The sequence below is a fragment of the Brassica oleracea genome, chromosome C7 (genome assembly GCF_000695525.1).
Source record: "Brassica oleracea var. oleracea cultivar TO1000 chromosome C7, BOL, whole genome shotgun sequence".
In the NCBI taxonomy this organism is placed as follows: Eukaryota; Viridiplantae; Streptophyta; class Magnoliopsida; order Brassicales; family Brassicaceae; genus Brassica; species Brassica oleracea.
Window position 1 is genome coordinate 29,258,696 of NC_027754.1, and position 18,512 is coordinate 29,277,207.

The 18,512-nt window shown below is 36.9% G+C and overlaps 3 protein-coding genes across 5 annotated transcripts; 1 reads left to right on the top strand and 2 right to left on the bottom strand.

Annotated features, from left to right (window-relative positions):
* Nucleotides 1-2,269: 2,269 nt before the first annotated feature.
* On the bottom strand, nt 2,270-4,124 carry LOC106303860 (probable pectinesterase 68). 2 transcript variants are annotated; one of them, XM_013740203.1, is made up of 5 exons: nt 3,694-4,124; nt 3,399-3,588; nt 3,102-3,308; nt 2,716-2,954; nt 2,270-2,621 (listed from the first exon to the last, which is right to left on the bottom strand). In XM_013740203.1, the coding sequence occupies exons 1-5, from the start codon at nt 3,981-3,983 to the stop codon at nt 2,465-2,467; spliced, it is 1,083 nt and encodes a 360-aa protein (XP_013595657.1). In that variant the 5' UTR covers nt 3,984-4,124; the 3' UTR covers nt 2,270-2,464. The 2 variants fall into 2 exon arrangements, with proteins under 2 accessions (XP_013595657.1, XP_013595658.1); XM_013740204.1 differs by having other exon boundaries at nt 2,577-2,639.
* A 9,416-nt stretch (nt 4,125-13,540) lies between these two features.
* On the top strand, nt 13,541-16,119 carry LOC106301267 (phosphatidylinositol/phosphatidylcholine transfer protein SFH11). Its single transcript, XM_013737628.1, has 11 exons — nt 13,541-13,865; nt 13,932-14,031; nt 14,118-14,384; nt 14,455-14,532; nt 14,599-14,700; nt 14,765-14,814; nt 14,938-15,046; nt 15,127-15,207; nt 15,289-15,363; nt 15,429-15,470; nt 15,562-16,119. Exons 1-11 carry the CDS (start codon nt 13,672-13,674, stop codon nt 15,634-15,636), a joined length of 1,173 nt encoding a protein of 390 aa, XP_013593082.1. The 5' UTR covers nt 13,541-13,671; the 3' UTR covers nt 15,637-16,119.
* Nucleotides 15,977-18,220, bottom strand: LOC106301268 (ras-related protein RABA5a). 2 transcript variants are annotated; one of them, XM_013737630.1, is made up of 6 exons: nt 18,080-18,220; nt 17,391-17,434; nt 17,231-17,308; nt 17,076-17,155; nt 16,553-16,959; nt 15,977-16,478 (listed from the first exon to the last, which is right to left on the bottom strand). In XM_013737630.1, the coding sequence occupies exons 5-6, from the start codon at nt 16,890-16,892 to the stop codon at nt 16,153-16,155; spliced, it is 666 nt and encodes a 221-aa protein (XP_013593084.1). In that variant the 5' UTR covers nt 16,893-16,959; nt 17,076-17,155; nt 17,231-17,308; nt 17,391-17,434; nt 18,080-18,220; the 3' UTR covers nt 15,977-16,152. The 2 variants fall into 2 exon arrangements, with proteins under 2 accessions (XP_013593084.1, XP_013593083.1); XM_013737629.1 differs by lacking the exon at nt 17,391-17,434.
* Nucleotides 18,221-18,512: the final 292 nt, after the last annotated feature.

The following is an 18,512-nucleotide window of genomic DNA, read 5'->3' on the forward strand; positions in this document are numbered from 1 at the left end:
ATATATTATTAATGAATAATAGAGGTTCCTTATATAAGGATTACAAAGTATAGGAAAAAAGAAATTATTCAAAACCTAATACAACATGAAATAGGAAAAGATCTAAAATAGATAAATGGAAAATATCCTAAGTCTAAGGTCGGCCAAGGGATAGGCCGACTCTCTTTCCTCAGCCGCCGACTCTCTCTCCTCCTTTGGCCACGGCTGGGCCTTGTCTTGGTCTTGGTTATGGGTCATCCACATAATGATTTATAACAAAGGTCGATTTGTTTTTGACCGAACCCTATCCTCTTTCACCTTCTCTCCATTGTTTTTTTTTTAAGTTTAGACAAATGTATTTTCTGGGTTTTGGCAAAATTTTCTCACCAAACCATTTTTTTTTTGAGATAATCAGCCCAAATCAATTTATCTTTGTGGTACTATTTAGATAAAGTGTGTCTGTAACAACTCTTTTTTTCAAGCAGCTTACATTGTCAAATTATTTAAACATTTAATAATTCTAAAATATAATGCAATGTTCAACTTAATTATAATATACATAAACAATACTTCTTTTGCATTTTATTTGTCATTCTAGGATTTTTTTACACAAATAAAAACCCCACTAAATTTTATGTTTTACCTCTCATTAATACATGGTTTTATTTAATTATTTTAATTAATAAGTTGAAAAATAGGGATACAATTGGTAAAAACAACATATAAATGTATTGAAAACATAAAACAACACTTAAAATAATGAAATAAATTTTAAACTGTAAAACGACAACTAAAATGAAATGAATGGAATAGTCGTTAAAAATCTATATAATCATATTTATATAATTTATACATTTTAATAACGATCTCATCCCAGGCAAGGCACGGGTCACTACCTAGTTTTTACATAAATGAAAATGTTTGTGACGATGTAACTGTAATAATAATAGACTAGCTTAAGATCCGCGCAATTGAGCAAGATCATGAATGTTACATATATAAAAATATTTTTTTATATATTATTATTTATTTGTATTCATTTGCGTATTATGTAAATAATTAAATTAGAGTAAGTCCATAAATCAAAACAATACATCTTGTTTATTTAGATATTTTTTGGTAAATAAATCAAAACAATCACTTTATTTATTTTATATAGTATATAACTAAATTTCAATGATATGGACATAGATATATAGTATATTTTAATATAAATATTTATTATTGAGAATTCATAATCATATGATAAACACAAAATTTCTAATGTGCGATTTTTTAATGTAAATTTCAAAATTAAAATATTAAGGTTTCAACACTTTTTCAGTACAAATTTAGAAATTATCATATTTAAATATTTTCTATGTTATATAGTTTAATTTTAAAATATATTAATATATAATATGAATGTCTAGTAAATGAGACTTCATATTCATACGATTTATGGTCATTTGTATCTTGTTATTACCAAAAAAAGTGAAATCATTGATCACAAAATTTTAGTTTGAGACATTTAACGTTTTTAGTAATTTATAGTCGTTTTAAAATTTTTAAAAATAACATTTTTTATTATATGGTTAATGTGATTGCTTAATATCTTTTAATAATATAAAATTAAACAAAAAGAGCTAAGATACAAAAATTGTTATCAAATATTTATTATTCATAATCATTAATTGTCATATATACGTTAATCATATTAGATAATTCCGTAGCTTTTATTTAAGGAAAGTGGGAGAATATTCTTTTGTACATTATTTATCAATTGGTAATTTAATAAAAAGTATAATATAAGTTAAAATGGATCAACCTATTTCTTTAAGAATTCTGAATTTCATTCTCACGGTGACACGTGGCTACAAAACAATGTCGTAATATTTCTCAATTAATATATAAGGGATAATAATATACATAAATTAGTTAACCAAAATTTCAAAAAAAAAACACATAATTAGTTTCTGTGTAAATGTATTTATTTGCTTTCAACTTGCTTGGGTTCACGAGATCTTGTACTATGAAACGTTGAAAACGGAGTCATATTCCTAGAGATAACCACTTACACAATGTAAGGTATTTAAATACACCAAGAAGCTAAGACCATGATTAACCCGGGGTTCTTAGAAATATGTAAGTGGTTATCTCTAGGAATATGACTCCGTTTTTAGCGGAAGTTCACTAATTTTAGCGGAAGTTCACTAATTTTTAGCGGGTTTTTTAGAGTTAAGAAACTGTTAAGAACTCCGGGTTAATCATGCTCTAAATTCACTAATTGATTGTAATCCATCATTGTTGCTAATATATATTGATTTCCTTATAAATATGAAGTTTACACATTTTGACAAGAATCTTGAACATGTATTACAAATGAATCACAATAATGAAATAAATAAACTAATGATAACTAAGCTATGTAAAGAATGAGAACAGAGCGCAGTGGTGTAGTGTGGGGGGGCAGGTAAGTGGAAAAGCATTTGAAGTTGATTCCTTATTAAGCATCTCGTGGAGCTATCCAATGTCTCCCATTTACGAAGCTCTTAGCTATAAAAGGATGAGCTGACTCATAGTCCAAAGCTCTGGCCCATGATACGCCTGTCGTGGCTGCTGCTCCTGGCCCATAGCAATTGTACACTCCGAAAAATGCCGTCCTGATTTTTTAAAAAAATCTGGATCAACTCAAAATGATATACACTACTATTAAAATTAATATAGTACCTATGAGTGTAATAAAATAGTACGTACTTGCTTTTATTGGATTTATGGTCCCAGTCGTCCCAGCCACCATGAGCAACAAGAGCATCGAAGTAGGTGTAGGCGTAGACGATGCGTGAGTATTGGCCCATGGCCCGGCCCACGTATAAAGGACCCGTCCCCGTTACCCGACAACCCACGAACGTGAAACCCGTTTTCTCCTCCGGGCATGTCCTCCCGTGCGCCGCTATCGACCCAAACCTTGACGCTATCGAATGCAACTCACAATCCTTCAATAACAGTTAACACCATCAGTTCTTTTATTATGAATCTCTAACACAAAACTAACTATAACTCAATTGGTCAATATCTTTTAGGCTAATAATTTGTTAATGCAAGTCGGAACGAACATATTCACATTTTTTTTGTTTGCTTACTTTATACATGGAGCGGCCATTACCGAAGATAAAGTCGATAGAGCCTTCAATGTAACACTCCTTGAAGTAGTGACGGCCTGCATCGTCGCATAAAGTGTCTTGTGCACCGTAAAATCCGCAGCCGGAAAAGTAAGCTTTGTCGCCAGAGATCCTTAATGCCACCGCCTGCCACCCTTGCATTCCCGGCATTGGTGCCGGCGCAGTATTCTTTACATTTTATGAAAAATGTTATTAGGAAAAAATGCGGCTTATACATATGTTTAAAGTTGTATGTTTTGCATTACAATTAATTAGTACCGTGAAGGTAATGTTTCTAGCCGAGAAATAATTAGCGAAGACTGTGACGGAAGCTGTTTGGTAAGTACGTAACTGTTGACCGTCAGGACCGCGGTCGGAGGCACGGTCGTGCCATTCTATAACCGTCACGTCCCGACCCGCTCCTTTAAACGTTATGTACGGTTTTGTCGCTGGAACCACCACTTTCTCTCTGGAAAATGTACAGATGAAAAGTTAAATATTAACCATTAGCTATAGGTTGCATTGCATGTGTGCATGAAACATAACAATTAAGTTAAGGAATACCAATAAATACCGGTAAAATCCTGGAGCAATCTTGATAACGATACTCATGTTATTGTTCTTTGGTATGGAGTCCACAGCGTCTTGGACGGAGCGAAACTGAGAGTGGCCGTCAAGTGAGACGGTGATGACTTTGTGACCTGAGGGACCCACCCATTTCCGGTGGTGATGGTGTTGATCTTCGGTGGAGTTGGAACAAGCTGCAACAAAGGAGAAACGAAAACATAAGCAATGGAATATGAGAATTAAGAGAGAAACTGAAAAGAGATAAAGGGAATAAGTAAAAGATCTTAGTTGCGCCATGACGAGAAAGAAAATGGTCGGAGTAAGCAAATGACAATGGACGATCTATAGATTTTATACATGCATGTAGTAATTATAAAGTGGTCCTTTGAGTCTTAACGGTCATATTTGTGTGGTGGAAAGAAGCCAACATTGGCAACGAACACAAGAGTCTACAAGTTTTTTGTGTGGGTAAATCTATAAGTTTTTCTTGTCTTCATGTGTATTAGCTTTTACTGTTTAAACCAAGAAATCTGATCCTTATTTATTTTTCAAAGTGGCCTATCTATTATCGTGCAAGGTCGCTATTTGTTTCTGTTTGGAATCAAGTGTTTGGCTTATTATTCGAGGTTTTGAGTTTAGGGTTTGTCTTCACTTCAGATTCCACCAATGATATATAGCTTTATTGTGATGTAAAATATAGATAGGAGCCCATGATTCGTAATATTAACTGCAACTAAAATTTTAATTCATAGTGTCTATAGCTGCCATAGTTCCATATCTATACTATTAAAGCATAATCATTTTTAGGATTATGCCCCTTACTTTTCCAATTATTTACAAAAATCTTCATTACCTTTTTTAATTGTTTTTAATGGTTTTTGGAAATTAAAAACCCAACACATTTGGTTATGTCCAACTAAACAAAACATCCCAATGTAAGGAGCTTGGTTTGTATTGAGAGATACTTTATTTTGTCAGATCGTCTTCGGACACACACAAAACAACAGATTCTCATCGGAATAAACAGATCTATCATCGGATCACACATGCAACAATATCTGAAAAGTAAAAAATAGAAAAAATTTGGTTCATAAAAAAAGGTTTTTAAGCGTGTACGATATAATGATCAACAAAACGGGTGGATTCGTGTTATACCTTTGTAGATCGGTGATGATGGATCATGTTGCATCAGTTCTTACTTTACTATTTCCACAGAGAAACGATATTTTTTAAAGATTATTCAGGAAAGTCAAAAAGACAGTATTCTCTTTTGTCGATTTTAGGATACTTAAACTTGTTTTGGGTTGGATTATAGAAAACAAAAGTTGGTCGTTCATTTGTAAGCCCAACTTACCAGTAACCCTTCATATAATTTTTGATCCTATAGGCTTTAAAACTCAGTTTTTACTTTTTTTTATATTCGTTAACATAAACATGGATAATTTTTGTTCTTATTAAAAATGGTTATTTTTATGAATTAATTTTAAAATGGTTCTTATTTTGTATTAAAAATGTTAATTTTAAAATAAAAAATCTTGATAGTTTTCGGGAAGTTATTATATATTGTAAGAGTTTTAAATATAATTTATTTTCATTATTAAAATCAACTTCAATATAAATAGATTTATAAAAGATAAGAAATATTACTATGTAAGATACGAATGTCTCAATACAAATAAATCACAAGAATATTATATGTTAGATATTTAAATTTAGCCGATTTTGTTCTAAAAATACAAAATTGTGATTTTTAACCGTATTATCCAAAAAAAAGGTACCGAACCAGCACCAAATTAAACTCGAAACTTTATCTAAGTTTTTAATATTTTTATCGCAATCAAACTGAGAGCTAACTAATTAATCCAAAACCAAACCTAAATTCACAAATAATCGAACAGTCCCTATATTTTTTAATTCTAAAAAAAACAAAATCACAACCGACACCAGAAACCAAAAAAAAAAAAATTACAGTCGAATTGAAAATGGAACGCACATGCCTAAACATAAGAGTGAACAAATAGATGGATTAATAAATTTGTCAACAAAAAATATTCCGTGCTTTGAAACTTTATCTAAGTTTTTAATATTTTTATCGCAATCAAACTGAGAGCTAACTAATTAATCCGAAACCAAACCTAAATTCACAAATAATCGAACGGTTCCTATATTTCTTAATTCAAAAAAAAAAAATCACAACCGACACCGAAAACCAAAAAAAATAAAATAAATTACAGTCGAACTGAAAATTGAACGCACGTGCCTAAACATAAAAATGAACAAATAGATGGATTAATAAATTTGTCAACAAAAAATATTCCACGATTTCAAAACGCGGATCAAAATCTAGTATATTAATTATATTGAAAGGCCCATATTCTTGATAATATTATCTAAGTAAACCAATCTTTTTCAGTCGATCAATGTGTAATGAGTATATGATAATAAAACGGTCGTATTGAACATTGATTAGAAGCAAAAAAAAAAATATGAGGGAAAGAAGTGAAGTATGGGCGAAAATAATAATAGTAGGAGTTAAGTGAATTTATTATGGTAGTGCGGACACACTGCTTATAAGCGTCACGTGAAGCCATTTGGTCCCACTACCTTTGAAAAGTACCACTCAATCCATCATCGGCCTATCAAACCTATTGTTTTGCTGAACGTTGGAGATTGTTCCAAACCTTCTTTGTCAATCCGACATGGGACCATTGTCTATTTGATATCCGATCCGGTGCCTGATTAGCTTAAACTTCAGATTACAAAAATGTATTTTTGGATAACTGTCGATTTTACCAAAAAAAACAAACGCTAACTTTCAAAATGTCATTCGAAACAAATAATGTCTACTGAATGTTTCAGTTATCACATATTATTTCACTATCCGGATACTAAAGTTTGAAGATGTGGATATATGCATATAGGTGAGTCTTCGGAACTAATTGAGTAAGAGGGGTTTCGTAAGTTCTGGCACGCTGTCCGCCTTCTCAGTCGTCCTCCGGCGTCACTCGAGACGTCGGCCCCCACCTAAACCATCCCAACCAGGCCCTTCCCTCCTCATGGGAAAAAAAAAAACCCAAAGAAGTCCCCTGCAAAGAAAAAGAAGAAGAAGCTTTGTTCTCCAGCTAGCTCTAAAGCAATAAAAGCTGCAGATCCGGCGTCTCCTTCAAATGTCTCACCGCAAATTATCGTCGATGATCACACCTCGCTCGATTCTGCTACTCGTGCTTCCTCTGTAGACGGATCTGCTTCCCCTGAAGATGGATCTGCTTCCCCAGCAAGCCCGATCTCTGAGTCTAAGTCTTCCGCCTCTGTGAAGGTTGTTAACTCAACTGTGCCAGAGCCGAACAAATCTACTAATGATGTATCTATGAAGGTTGTGGAACCAGCTGTGCCAGATACGAGCAGTCCAACAAATGTCGCTACTGTGAAGGTTGCTCTACCAGCTGTGCCAGAACCGACAATAAACAATGCTGAAACCGAGTCGCCGATACAAGCACACCCGGTCGAGGAAACCGTAAATCAAAGCCCCACCAAACAGACAAACACTTGGTGCGATAAGGCTAAAGGAATGGGAAAGAAACTGCAGAAGAAGGGTACTCCCTACATGATACCGTCTGGTGAAGCTTGCATCAACATTCCCAACTCAGTCATTGAAAAGAACAAGAAGTCTTGGGACTGTTTTGTTTTAGGGCAATTCTATCATGATCCCCCTTCTCAGGGCACCATCTACAAGATTGTGAATGGAATATGGAGCAACAACTACAAAGATATTACAGTCTCGAAAATGGAAGGATTTGTGTTTCTCTTTCGCATTCCAAACGCCTCCACCCAGAAACTATGTCATAAAACAACGCCTATGACAGATAGAGGGTCAGACAATGTTAGTCGATAAATGGGAGTCTGGAGTAATCCCGACGAAACTTGAACTATCCTCTGCTCCTATATGGCTGGAGCTGCGAAACGTTCCATTCCAATTCTTTAACGTGGATGGTCTGGAACGCATAGCAGGTCTAGTTGGAGAACATAAATTTCTTCACCCAAATTCGGCAAACAAGACTGTTCTGGATGTGGCCAAGGTCTTCACCATAATAGACCCGAGGAAACCACTACCCGAAGCTATCAATGTGAGATTCGACTCAGGTGATATTGCGAGAATTCTAGTCTCAAGCCCCTGGATGCCTCCAGTCTGCCAGCTTTGTCATGAGATTGGTCACACATCGAAGAGATGCAAGCGTGCGCCGATATCATGCTCCATCTGCAACTCCACTTCTCACTCATCTGAGAAATGTACTCGGCTAAAGAAATCGGAGGAAAACCGTAAACCTTCAAGAAGGCACAAGTCCAATCCTCCAACACAACAATGGCAGGTGCGACAAGAATCTATGCCAAAAAGCGGTTCAGTCGTCACACCCTCACCTTCAAAAGAGATGCTAATAGGGGATAGCAGTGGACTTACTCCCGCTGAGAAAAGACTGAATGAAAACGAAGATATCAAGTTGAGTGAGAGAACAGACGATGATAAATCATCTGCTTTAGAGCATGACTCTTCTGACATCTACTCAGCGGACTCGGAAGGCTACCACGATGACCACGAAAACTTCATCAGGGTTCAATCCCGAAAGAGTAAAAAGAAAAACCGAGGGGTTATTCCCTCAAAACACTAATATCCATGTATATAGACCTTTTTTGCTGGAATGTACGCGGGTTCAACGTATATAGTCACCGCAGTGGATTTAGAAAATGGTGGAAGAAGAATAAACCACTTTTTGGGGGTATTATTGAAACCCATGTAAAGCAGCCTAAGATTCAGAAGCTCATCAATGGCATCTTACGTGGCTGGAATTCTGCTGAGAATTATAGCTGCTCAGACATCGGAAAAATCTGGGTGGTGTGGCACTCCTCTGTTGTTGTCACAGTGCCACAGAAATCACTTCAATCTATTACTTCAGAGGTTCGGCTTCCGAACCAATCATCTGTCTGCATCATTACCATTGTCCATGCTTCAAATGATGATGAGCAAAGGATGGAGCTATGGCAAGAGCTAGTCAATCTAAGCGTGGATTCTAAAATCATAAACAAACCGTGGATTATTCTGGGAGATTTCAACCAGATCCTTCATCCGGAGGAGCACTCTAGACCACCAACGCTCAACATTGATACCAAAATGAGACTGTTCAGGGAAACTCTACTTGAAGCGGACCTAGCTGATCTGACCTACAAGGGTCCAAAGTTCACTTGGACAAACAAGAGTAAGACCCATCTGGTTGCAAAGAAGCTAGACAGAGTTTTCGTTAATGACGACTGGATCTCCCTAAATCCATATTCCATTCCTATCTTTGGAGAACCAGATTTCTCTGACCACGCTGTCTGCGGTGTGCTATTGAAACATGTGTCGGTTAGAGATAAAAGGCCTTTTCGCTTCTACAATTTTCTGCTACATAACGAGCAGTTTATGGATCATCTTACCGACCTGTGGCACTCTGCGAACGTCTCAGGATCAACGATGTTCACCATTGCAAAGAAACTGAAGTTACTAAAATCGGGCATCAGGACGTTCAGCAGAGAAAACTATTCTAACCTTAAAATGCGTGTGGAAGATGCTCACAACACCTTACTCGCTGCTCAACAGGACCTTCTAACTGCACCATCTGAAGCTAAGGCGATGATGGAAAGGTTGGCAATGGAGAAATGGCTAACACTATCTAAAGTGGAAGAGCGTTTTCTCCTTCAGAGAGCACATATAAACTCAATCCAAGGAGGTGACTGCAACTCAGCATATTTCCACAGGCTGATAGCAACAAGAAGATCATCAAACCACATTCACTATCTGTTAGATGATCACGACAACAGAGTGGAAGGTCAAATGACGGTGCAAAGTCTTGCATTGACTACTTCTCTAACCTGATGGGAGCAGAACAGGAGCCTTCAATGCTATACCCGCAAGACCTCTCTTTGTTGATGCCTTATCGCTGCTCAGAAGCCCAAAAGTTCGGTCTCACCGGTGAGTTTACTAGACAGGAGATCAAGGACGCTTTCTTTGCTCTACCATCAAACAAAACAAGCGGTCCTGACGGTTATTCAGCGGAATTCTTCACTGGGGCTTGGAGCATTGTGGGAGTGGATGCAACAGAAGCTATTTTGGAGTTTTTCAGATCAGGCAGACTACTGAAGCAATGGAACTCAACCTCTTTGATCCTCATCCCCAAAACCTCAAACGCGGACAAGACAAAGGACTTCCGACCAATCTCCTGCGTCAACACCCTTTATAAGGTGATTTCCAGACTGTTAACAAATCGTATCCAAGAGATACTCTTCCACGTCATCTCACCGTCACGGTCTGCTTTCATCAAGGGAAGATTATTGTCTGAAAATGTTCTTCTCGCAACGGGAATTGTTCATGGGTATAACAGAAAGAACATCTCCAGAAGAGGCATGCTCAAAGTGGATTTGAGGAAAGCTTTCGACTCTATCCGGTGGGATTTCATATTATCTACCCTCAGAGCCATACAAATCCCTGAAACTTTCATCAGTTGAATCGCCGAGTGTATTACCACCCCTACATTCTCTGTCTCGGTAAATGGCGTACCTGGAGGGTATTTCAAGAGCTCTAAGGGACTGCGATAGGGCGACCCTCTATCACCATATCCCTTCATACTGGCTATGGAGGTTTTCTCTCGTCTACTGAGCTCCAGGTTCGACGCTGGCTACATCACGTACCATCCAAAGACTGCAGATATTAACATCTCTCACCTAATGTTTGCTGATGACGTGATGATTTTCTTCGACGGAGGCTCGGCCTCTTTACACGCATCACCGAAGCTCTGGACGACTTTGCGGGTTGGTCAGGCCTCCATGTAAACCGCGACAAATCTGAACTTTTTGTTGTTGGTTTGAACACTTTAGAAGCACTGGAAGTTGCAAATTATGAGTTCCCCATTGGTAAGCTCCCTATTCGATATCTTGGTTTACCTCTAATGCATAGGAAGCTTAGGATATCGGAATATGATCCACTATTGCAAATGCTGGCTGCTACTTTCCGGTCCTGGGTTGTCAAAATGTTAAGTTATGCAGGGAGACTCCAACTTCTATCATCGATCATAAATGGAACTGTAAACTTCTGGTTGACAACTTTCATTCTACCAAAAGGCTGTCAGAAGAAGATCAAGTCTCTATGTTCTAGATTCCTTTGGGCTGGAAACATAGACAACAGAGCAAAGTGGCTTGGACAACAGTCTGCTTACCGAAAAAGGAGGGTGGTTTGGGGCTACGTAGATTCTGTGAATGGAACAAGGTACTGTGCCTGAGGTTTATCTGGCTCATGTTCTCCACTACTAACTCACTGTGGGTTCAGTGGCACAAACACCACCATCTCCGAAATGCAAGCTTCTGGGCGCTAGAGAGAAAGGCCACTGATTCGGCATCATGGAACTCGATCCTCACTCTAAGACCTTTAGCAGAGCAGTTCCTCAAGTGCAGAATAAATGATGGGGTTGATTCAAGGTTCTAGTATGATATCTGGACACCATTCGGGCAGCTTATTAAATATCATGGTGAATCAGGTCCGAGAGATAACAGATTACCTCTCTCGGCATCAGTGAAAGACGCAACAAACGATACATGCTGGTCACTTCCTCAACCAAGATCAGACAATGCTCTAGCGCTCCACATTCACTTAACTACCGTGCACCTGCCGCTACAGCAGTCTACTCCAGATTCTTTTCATTGGGTAGTTTAGGCCAAGGACTGCAAAGGCTTCTCTTCTTCAAAGACTTGGGAGGCGGTAAGGCCACGAGCTGAGGAAAAAGTGTGGGCCAAATCAGTGTGGTTCAGTGGAGCAGTTCCAAGACAGACTTTCAACATTTGGCTAGCAAATCTCAACCGACTACCGACGAAAGTAAGGCTTGCTTCTTGGGGTTTGAACATACAAACAACTTGTTGTTTCTGCAGCAATCAAGATGAATCACGAGACCACTTGTTCCTCAACAGTACTTACACCACAGCGCTTTGGAACCGGATCTTCGAACTGCTAGATCCTCGTCGTACGGCTTTCCTAACGTGGGAAGAATTCCTCTCTTGGCTATGAGTCTCAGCAGCATCAGCACCTTCAACCCTGAAGAAGATAGTTACCCAATCCCTTCTCTATAATGTCTCAAGGCAGCGTAATTCTGCAGTTCACCTTAACGGATTCTTGCCTTTGCAGACAACTTTCAACACCATCGACAAGGAAATCCGCAACACCATTAGTGCGAGAAGACATAGGAGGAAGTTCACGACTCTTATGCAACTTTGGATTAGATGACTCGTTCTTCTACTCTAATTTTATGTGCATACCTTGTTTTTTATTTCTTTTTTGCCAAGGTATCACTAATTAGGCTTTTGTAACCCTAAACCTTTCATTCTATGATATTCACATTTTAGCAACAAAAAAAAAATGCATATAGGTAAATGGGAGAAGACAATTCTCTCGAATATTATTTTTAATTTTTTGTCACAAAATAGCACTCAAAAAATAAAATGACCAAAATAGTTTCTTTTTATTTTGAAATTTTTAATTTTTATTTTTTTAAATTTGAAACCATATCCCCAGAGCCCACTCCTTAATTCTAAACTCTAAGTATAGATTAGTTAACTCTTGTGTATAAATGCATTTTGCTCTTTAATAAAACCTATTTTGATCATTTTCTTATCTGAAATCTATTTTTGTGAAAATAAAGTAAAAATGACTATTTAAGAGATTTTTTCAACTGGATATCTGCAATTTAACTTTAATTATGTATGTTTAAATTATTGATAATTATAAAATACCAAAACTCTACAAAATAATTTAAATAAGATATATAAAAATGAAATTGCTGACATTAAGGGATATTTAAATAGTGTACATCTAATTAATTAGGTAAGAGTGATTATACTCGACAACATGAATTACGGAAATTTTCTTTTCAGAAAAGTTGGATATCCGCTTTACAATTTAGTAATTTACCCATAGCTTTTCGTTCACTACGTTACTTTTTCCGATGGAAATTTCCCCGACTTTAGAGATGTAGTTCGGAATCTTTCCTGGTGGTTCATGGGACCCAAGCTTATTTTCACATTCTTCTTATGTTGTAAGAGGTGATTTGTAGTAGGCAAATTTCCAAAATAACACTTCTCTAAATTTTTTATGTCACAAAAATAACCATCAAAAACTAAAATAACCAAAATAGCATTTTATGTTTTGAAAAATTTAATTTTATTTTATTTTTCAAAATTTGAAATCTTATCCCAACACGCACTCCCCATCCCTTATCTCTAAACCCTAAACCCTAAACCCTACCTCTTAACTCCAAACCTTAAACACCACCCCTAAATTCTAAACCCTAAACCCTAAACTCTAAACCCTAAACCCTAAACCCTAAACCCTAAATCCTAAATCATAAACTCACCCCTTAACTCTAAACCCTAATGTCTAAATTAATTTACTATTGGGGGTATAAGTGTATATTTATCTCTTTTGATAAAACATTAAGTGCTATTTTGATCATTTTTATTTTTAAAAGTTATATTTGTGACAAAAAAAAATTTAGTGATGTCCTAGTCATTTTCTCTTTGTATTAACTGAAATAATATAGCAAATGTATAATTCAATTATTTCTTTGATTTTATTGTTATATATAAATGAAGTTAGAGAATATATTTTACCAAAAAAAAAAGTTAAGAGAATATATATATACTTTGTAATCAATCACACATACTATGTCATAATGGAATTATAAATTCAGTAAGCCCATGGGCTATGGTAGGCCCATTTTATCTCTAAAATAAAAAAAAAACAAACGTCACAATGGGAATGCATTGGCCGTTATTCTCTCAGCCGAACTTTTCCCGCGCCGAGAGAAACCTATTATTCGATTTTCACCACTTTTCTTTTCCTTGCTCTCTGCTTCACTTCTCCTTCTTCATTAGTTTTGAACTCTGAAAACAGAGTCCATGATCGTTGTCACAGATGCAAGAAACAGAGGTGAGTGCCAGAGACATACACATATCTGATGGTTCCGAAGAAGAAGATTCAATGCAACCTGATCTCTTTCACGAACAGCACATCTCAAACAATGAACAAATGGTTGAAGCGTTTCGTAACTTGCTTCTCCTCCACGGCCAATTACCTGCAAAGCACGGAGATTCCAATACACTTCTCAGGTATAACGTCGTCATCAATCCATCATCTAACCAAAATTTTCATGGTTTACGATCTGATGATATCAGGTTTCTAAAGATGAGGGATTTTGATTTGGAGAAAGCCAAAGATGCGTTTTTGAGTTACATGAAGTGGCGTGTGGATTCTAAAGTGGATATGATCTCTAAGGTAATTGAAAAGATTGGAACTTTGTCTAGTTTTTCGTTGATTTTAGATCAGCTCACTCACAACGTGTTCGACGAAATGTCTGACAGGAGTTTAAGTATGAGGAGTACGGTGAGGTGAAAAAGCATTACCCTCATGGGTTTCATAAGGTAGACAAAAGTGGTAGGCCAATCTACATCGAGAGACTAGGGATGGTTGACTTGAACGCGTTTTCGAAAGCAACCACCATTGATAGGTATGTTAAGTATCATATCAAGGAGCAAGAGAAAACGCTGAGCTTGAGGTATCCGGCGTGTTCGATTGCTTCAGAGAAACATGTTTCTTCTACCACAACGATCTTGGATGTCTCTGGATTGGTAAGTGGTTGATTTTTTTCCCTCTTTTATGCTATATTGTCTGTGGCTAATTTGTTTGTTTCTTGGAAAGGGAATGTCAAACTTTTCGAAATCTGCAAGATCTCTTTTCATGGAGATTCAGAAGATAGACAGCAACTATTACCCTGAGGTAGGTGGATTTCATTAGCAGCTTCATGAACATGCTTGTAATTCTGATTTGGGTCTGGGGGTCTAGACGTTGCATCGCCTCTTCGTTGTGAATGCCAATTCTGGATTTCGGATGCTGTGGCTTGCACTCAAGACCTTTCTTGATGCTCGGACATTAGCCAAAGTTCAGGTAAGAATATGCCCTTTGGTGCTTTCTTGGTTTAGACACAAGATAATACATGTTTTTTTTACAGGTGCTAGGACCCAACTACCTTGGAGAGCTACTTGAAGCAATAGATCCAAGGTCTATTAGCCAATTTCTTTTATTAGTTTCTCTATTAGAACCAGTGAGAAAGAATAGATATGCTTTGTATATGAGAATTTCTTTGGAATCTCAGCATTGTTTGTGTTTGATGTCATAAAACAGCAACTTACCAACGTTTCTTGGAGGAAACTGCACCTGTTCAGATCGTGGAGGGTGTCTTTTCAGTGATGAAGGACCCTGGAATGATCCAAACATCAAGGCAAAGATCCAGGTTTATGCTAGAACCATTTGAATATCCATCAAATAGACAGTTATTTTCACTATAAAGGGGATTAGTTTCCATATTTTCAGGAGACTTTCACAATGGGAGATGCTGATTCTGAGGAACATACTATGGATAAAGTCTCAGAAAATGCTTCAACCAATCAAAAAGTATAAAAGGATTATGTGTATATATAAAAATCGAATTCTTTAATACAATATCAAAGCTGAAAAGGATAATATAAAATGCAGGAAAATTCAGGCAAGAACATGATTACTTTGAAGAAGTATGCTTCCCTGAGAGATGCTGTTAAGGAAGCACAGAAGGTTAGATATTTAGTTGCATGGTTCTAGAAACATTTTTTTCTGATAGGTGTGGTTGGTTCTTGCAGAGAATTGAAATGTTAGAGATGTCACTTCATGAAACAAAAAGGGTAAGAAAAAGATATGAGAAGCATTAGAGTTTCAGCTATAATTTCACTTGTACATGCTTAAGGTTTTATTAATAATCTTTCCTCTTTTCAGGCCATGAATGGACTTGCCGAGATCATTGAGACCATTAAACCAAATCAAACCGAAACAACCAATAGACAAATTTAAACCGGTTTAGATCGTAAGCCAATAGTTAGGAAAATGTCCGGTTTGAGCTGAAGGAAATATCACATCACTGATGATGTCGTTTGTGTGTTACTAGGACGATAAATGAAATCATGTGTGGAGCCAATCTGTCACACATGCAACTGCACGTGTGATTGATTACTGAACTTCAGTTTGATCCTCTTCCCGATGTCAAATGCTTCATTGGCAGAACAATAAATATTTTATTTACATTAAAGCCACTTTATAGTAAAAATAGGATTGTGATGATTATGGATTAGCAATAGCATCAAAGATTCTATAACTATATTGTTACTCCAATCATAAGTGACCATCATCATCATTAACAACAACAAAAGGTGGTAAACTTGATAGAGAGCAGTTTAAAGTTTCACGAAGCTTCTGCAATGGAACATTTACAGATTACTACACCTAAACACAGAGAGCACATCATTTTTCAACATTCATTCATGGCAGCATGGACAAGAGAAACAATCAAACAAATAATAGTTTGTCTAATCACGTAGAACAACAACCACCTTTCTTGGACTCTCCCTGTTCCTCAGATGGAATCACAACTTTCTTGCCATTGCTGAGTGAGGCAGGATCTTGCTTGTTCAACTCCTGTGAGCTCATCACTTTCCTGCTCAATATGTTGTATATCTCCTTCACAACCGTCTCGAACGCAGCTGCAACATTTGACGAGTCCAGAGCCGATGTCTCCATAAAGAAAAGCCCCTGCGCTTCCGCTAACGCTTTCCCTTCCGATGTTGGCACTTCCCTTATGTCCTTCAGATCCGACTTGTTCCCCACCAAGATAGTCACAACGTTCATGTCAGAGTGTGCTGCAACATTTGATTAAGAGATTGTTTAGTGTAAGATAAGAGAGATGAGTATTTGTGCGTGGTGTGTTACTTACTGTGAAGCTCGTTGAGCCATCTACCGATGCTCTGAAAAGTCTGCTGCCTGCTGATGTCGTAAACAAGAAGAGCTCCAACAGCACCTCTGTAATAAGCAGAAGTGACTGCTCTGAAACGTTCTTGACCTGCAGTGTCCCATATCTGTGCTTTGATCTCCTTCCCGTTGATATCCATCTTCTGCGTCTGAAACTCCACTCCAATGGTCGACTTTGAGTTGGGATAGAACTCATCCCTAGCAAATCTTGCGAGCAAGTTTGATTTCCCGACTGCAGAATCACCTATTAGAACAATCTTAAAGAGGTAGTCTTCACTCTTGTCGTCCTCAGAATGAAAAGCCATATCCTTGTTATTATTGCTATATAATACTCCCTTCTACAGAAGCATGTTTTTTTACCACTGGCTTTTACTAACAAAGTGAGAAGAGAGAAAGACAAAGAATAAGTAGAGAGTTGGGAAAGGAAACTTCAGAAACAGATCTAACAGTTAACAAATAGAAGATGCAAGAGAATCATTTAATATCACCTGTCTAGTGAGGTGGCTTCCTAGAAGGTTCTGTGGAGCAAAGTTGACTAGTTTTCAGCTCTTCAACCGCCTACGAAAATCTACCACAAACAAAAGATATCAGAACATAAACGCATCATTGATCTAAAGTATGAAATGAAACCAATACAAGTTACCTCTTCTTAATAGCTGGATTCGATCCTTTACCACCACCTAAAGGATACTGCTATACAAGAACACTTGGGTGTGTACACCTATATAACAAGAAGTAAAGGCAACTTTAGATTACCCTGAGAATCTAGGTTAAAGTCGGTGGTGGGTAGTAAGTATTCTCACATAGCATCAAAGCCTCCAATAAGAAAGCAGAAGCAATATTCTCTCTTATCAAAAAAAGAAAGAAAAACAGAATTAAGACAGAAGAGACAAGCGCGGGCCCTAAGAAACCAACCAACAACTACTCATGAGTGGATCACACAAAGTGCAGCTACCTAAACACTGATGGAAATCCTCAAGTCTTGTCATTAAGGTTCACACAAAAGATAAATCAGTAAATGATTGTTGCAGGGATATTGAATCTTCAAATACGGAATACGATACCATTGAGGGTAGGCCACGTTTTTTTCTGTAAAGATGAGATCTTTGTCACACACACAGAAGAATTATATACACACAAAAAAAAATATCGAAATTTCACCTAAGAAACTAAACCCAAGTGAGAATCAATCTCACTGGAGAAGGAGTGAAAGAGAGGTTTTTTGAGATTTTTTTTCAGACAAACAAAAACAGAGCGTGTAATGGAAGATCAGAGTAGAAATAAATTTTTCAATAGTTACAGGAGAGATCACATGACATTGCCGTCAAATGTAAGACCAAACACACACTATAGAACGCTGATCATCGTATATTTATCATTTTCGAAGACCAATTTTACATAATTAAACAAAATCAAAACATAAACAGAGATAATAATCACAAGGGGTTCCTCGGGAAATTGAGGGGGAATGGTTGAGGAAATTTTTTTTTACCTTTGCTGAAACAATGACGATATATAATGGGATCCCTAAAAAGGAATGGATCAGGGAAGAAAGCGAAGGGATTCAACGCTTCTGCTGGGAATCAAAGAGAATTGTTGTAATGTAACTCTGGCAGAGAAAGAGTTAATAACCGGAAATTTTCCATTCCGGTACGGGATTTATTATAAAGGGCTGAGAAATAACAATTTGGGCCTTAAACTGGAGCTATTTAACCTCTTTTATTGCAGGCCCTACGTGTCTTTCTTGCATCCTTTTATTCACAATCTTAAAAGAGTGTTACAACTAGCTAAAAGGTTATTGATTGGTAGAATTTGATTTGTTCATTTTTATAAATATTTAGCTCCTTATGAATCCATATTTATTATTTGTAAAATTTTGTTTTCCACTTGGTAGAATTTAATTTCATTTGTATCACTGGTTATTC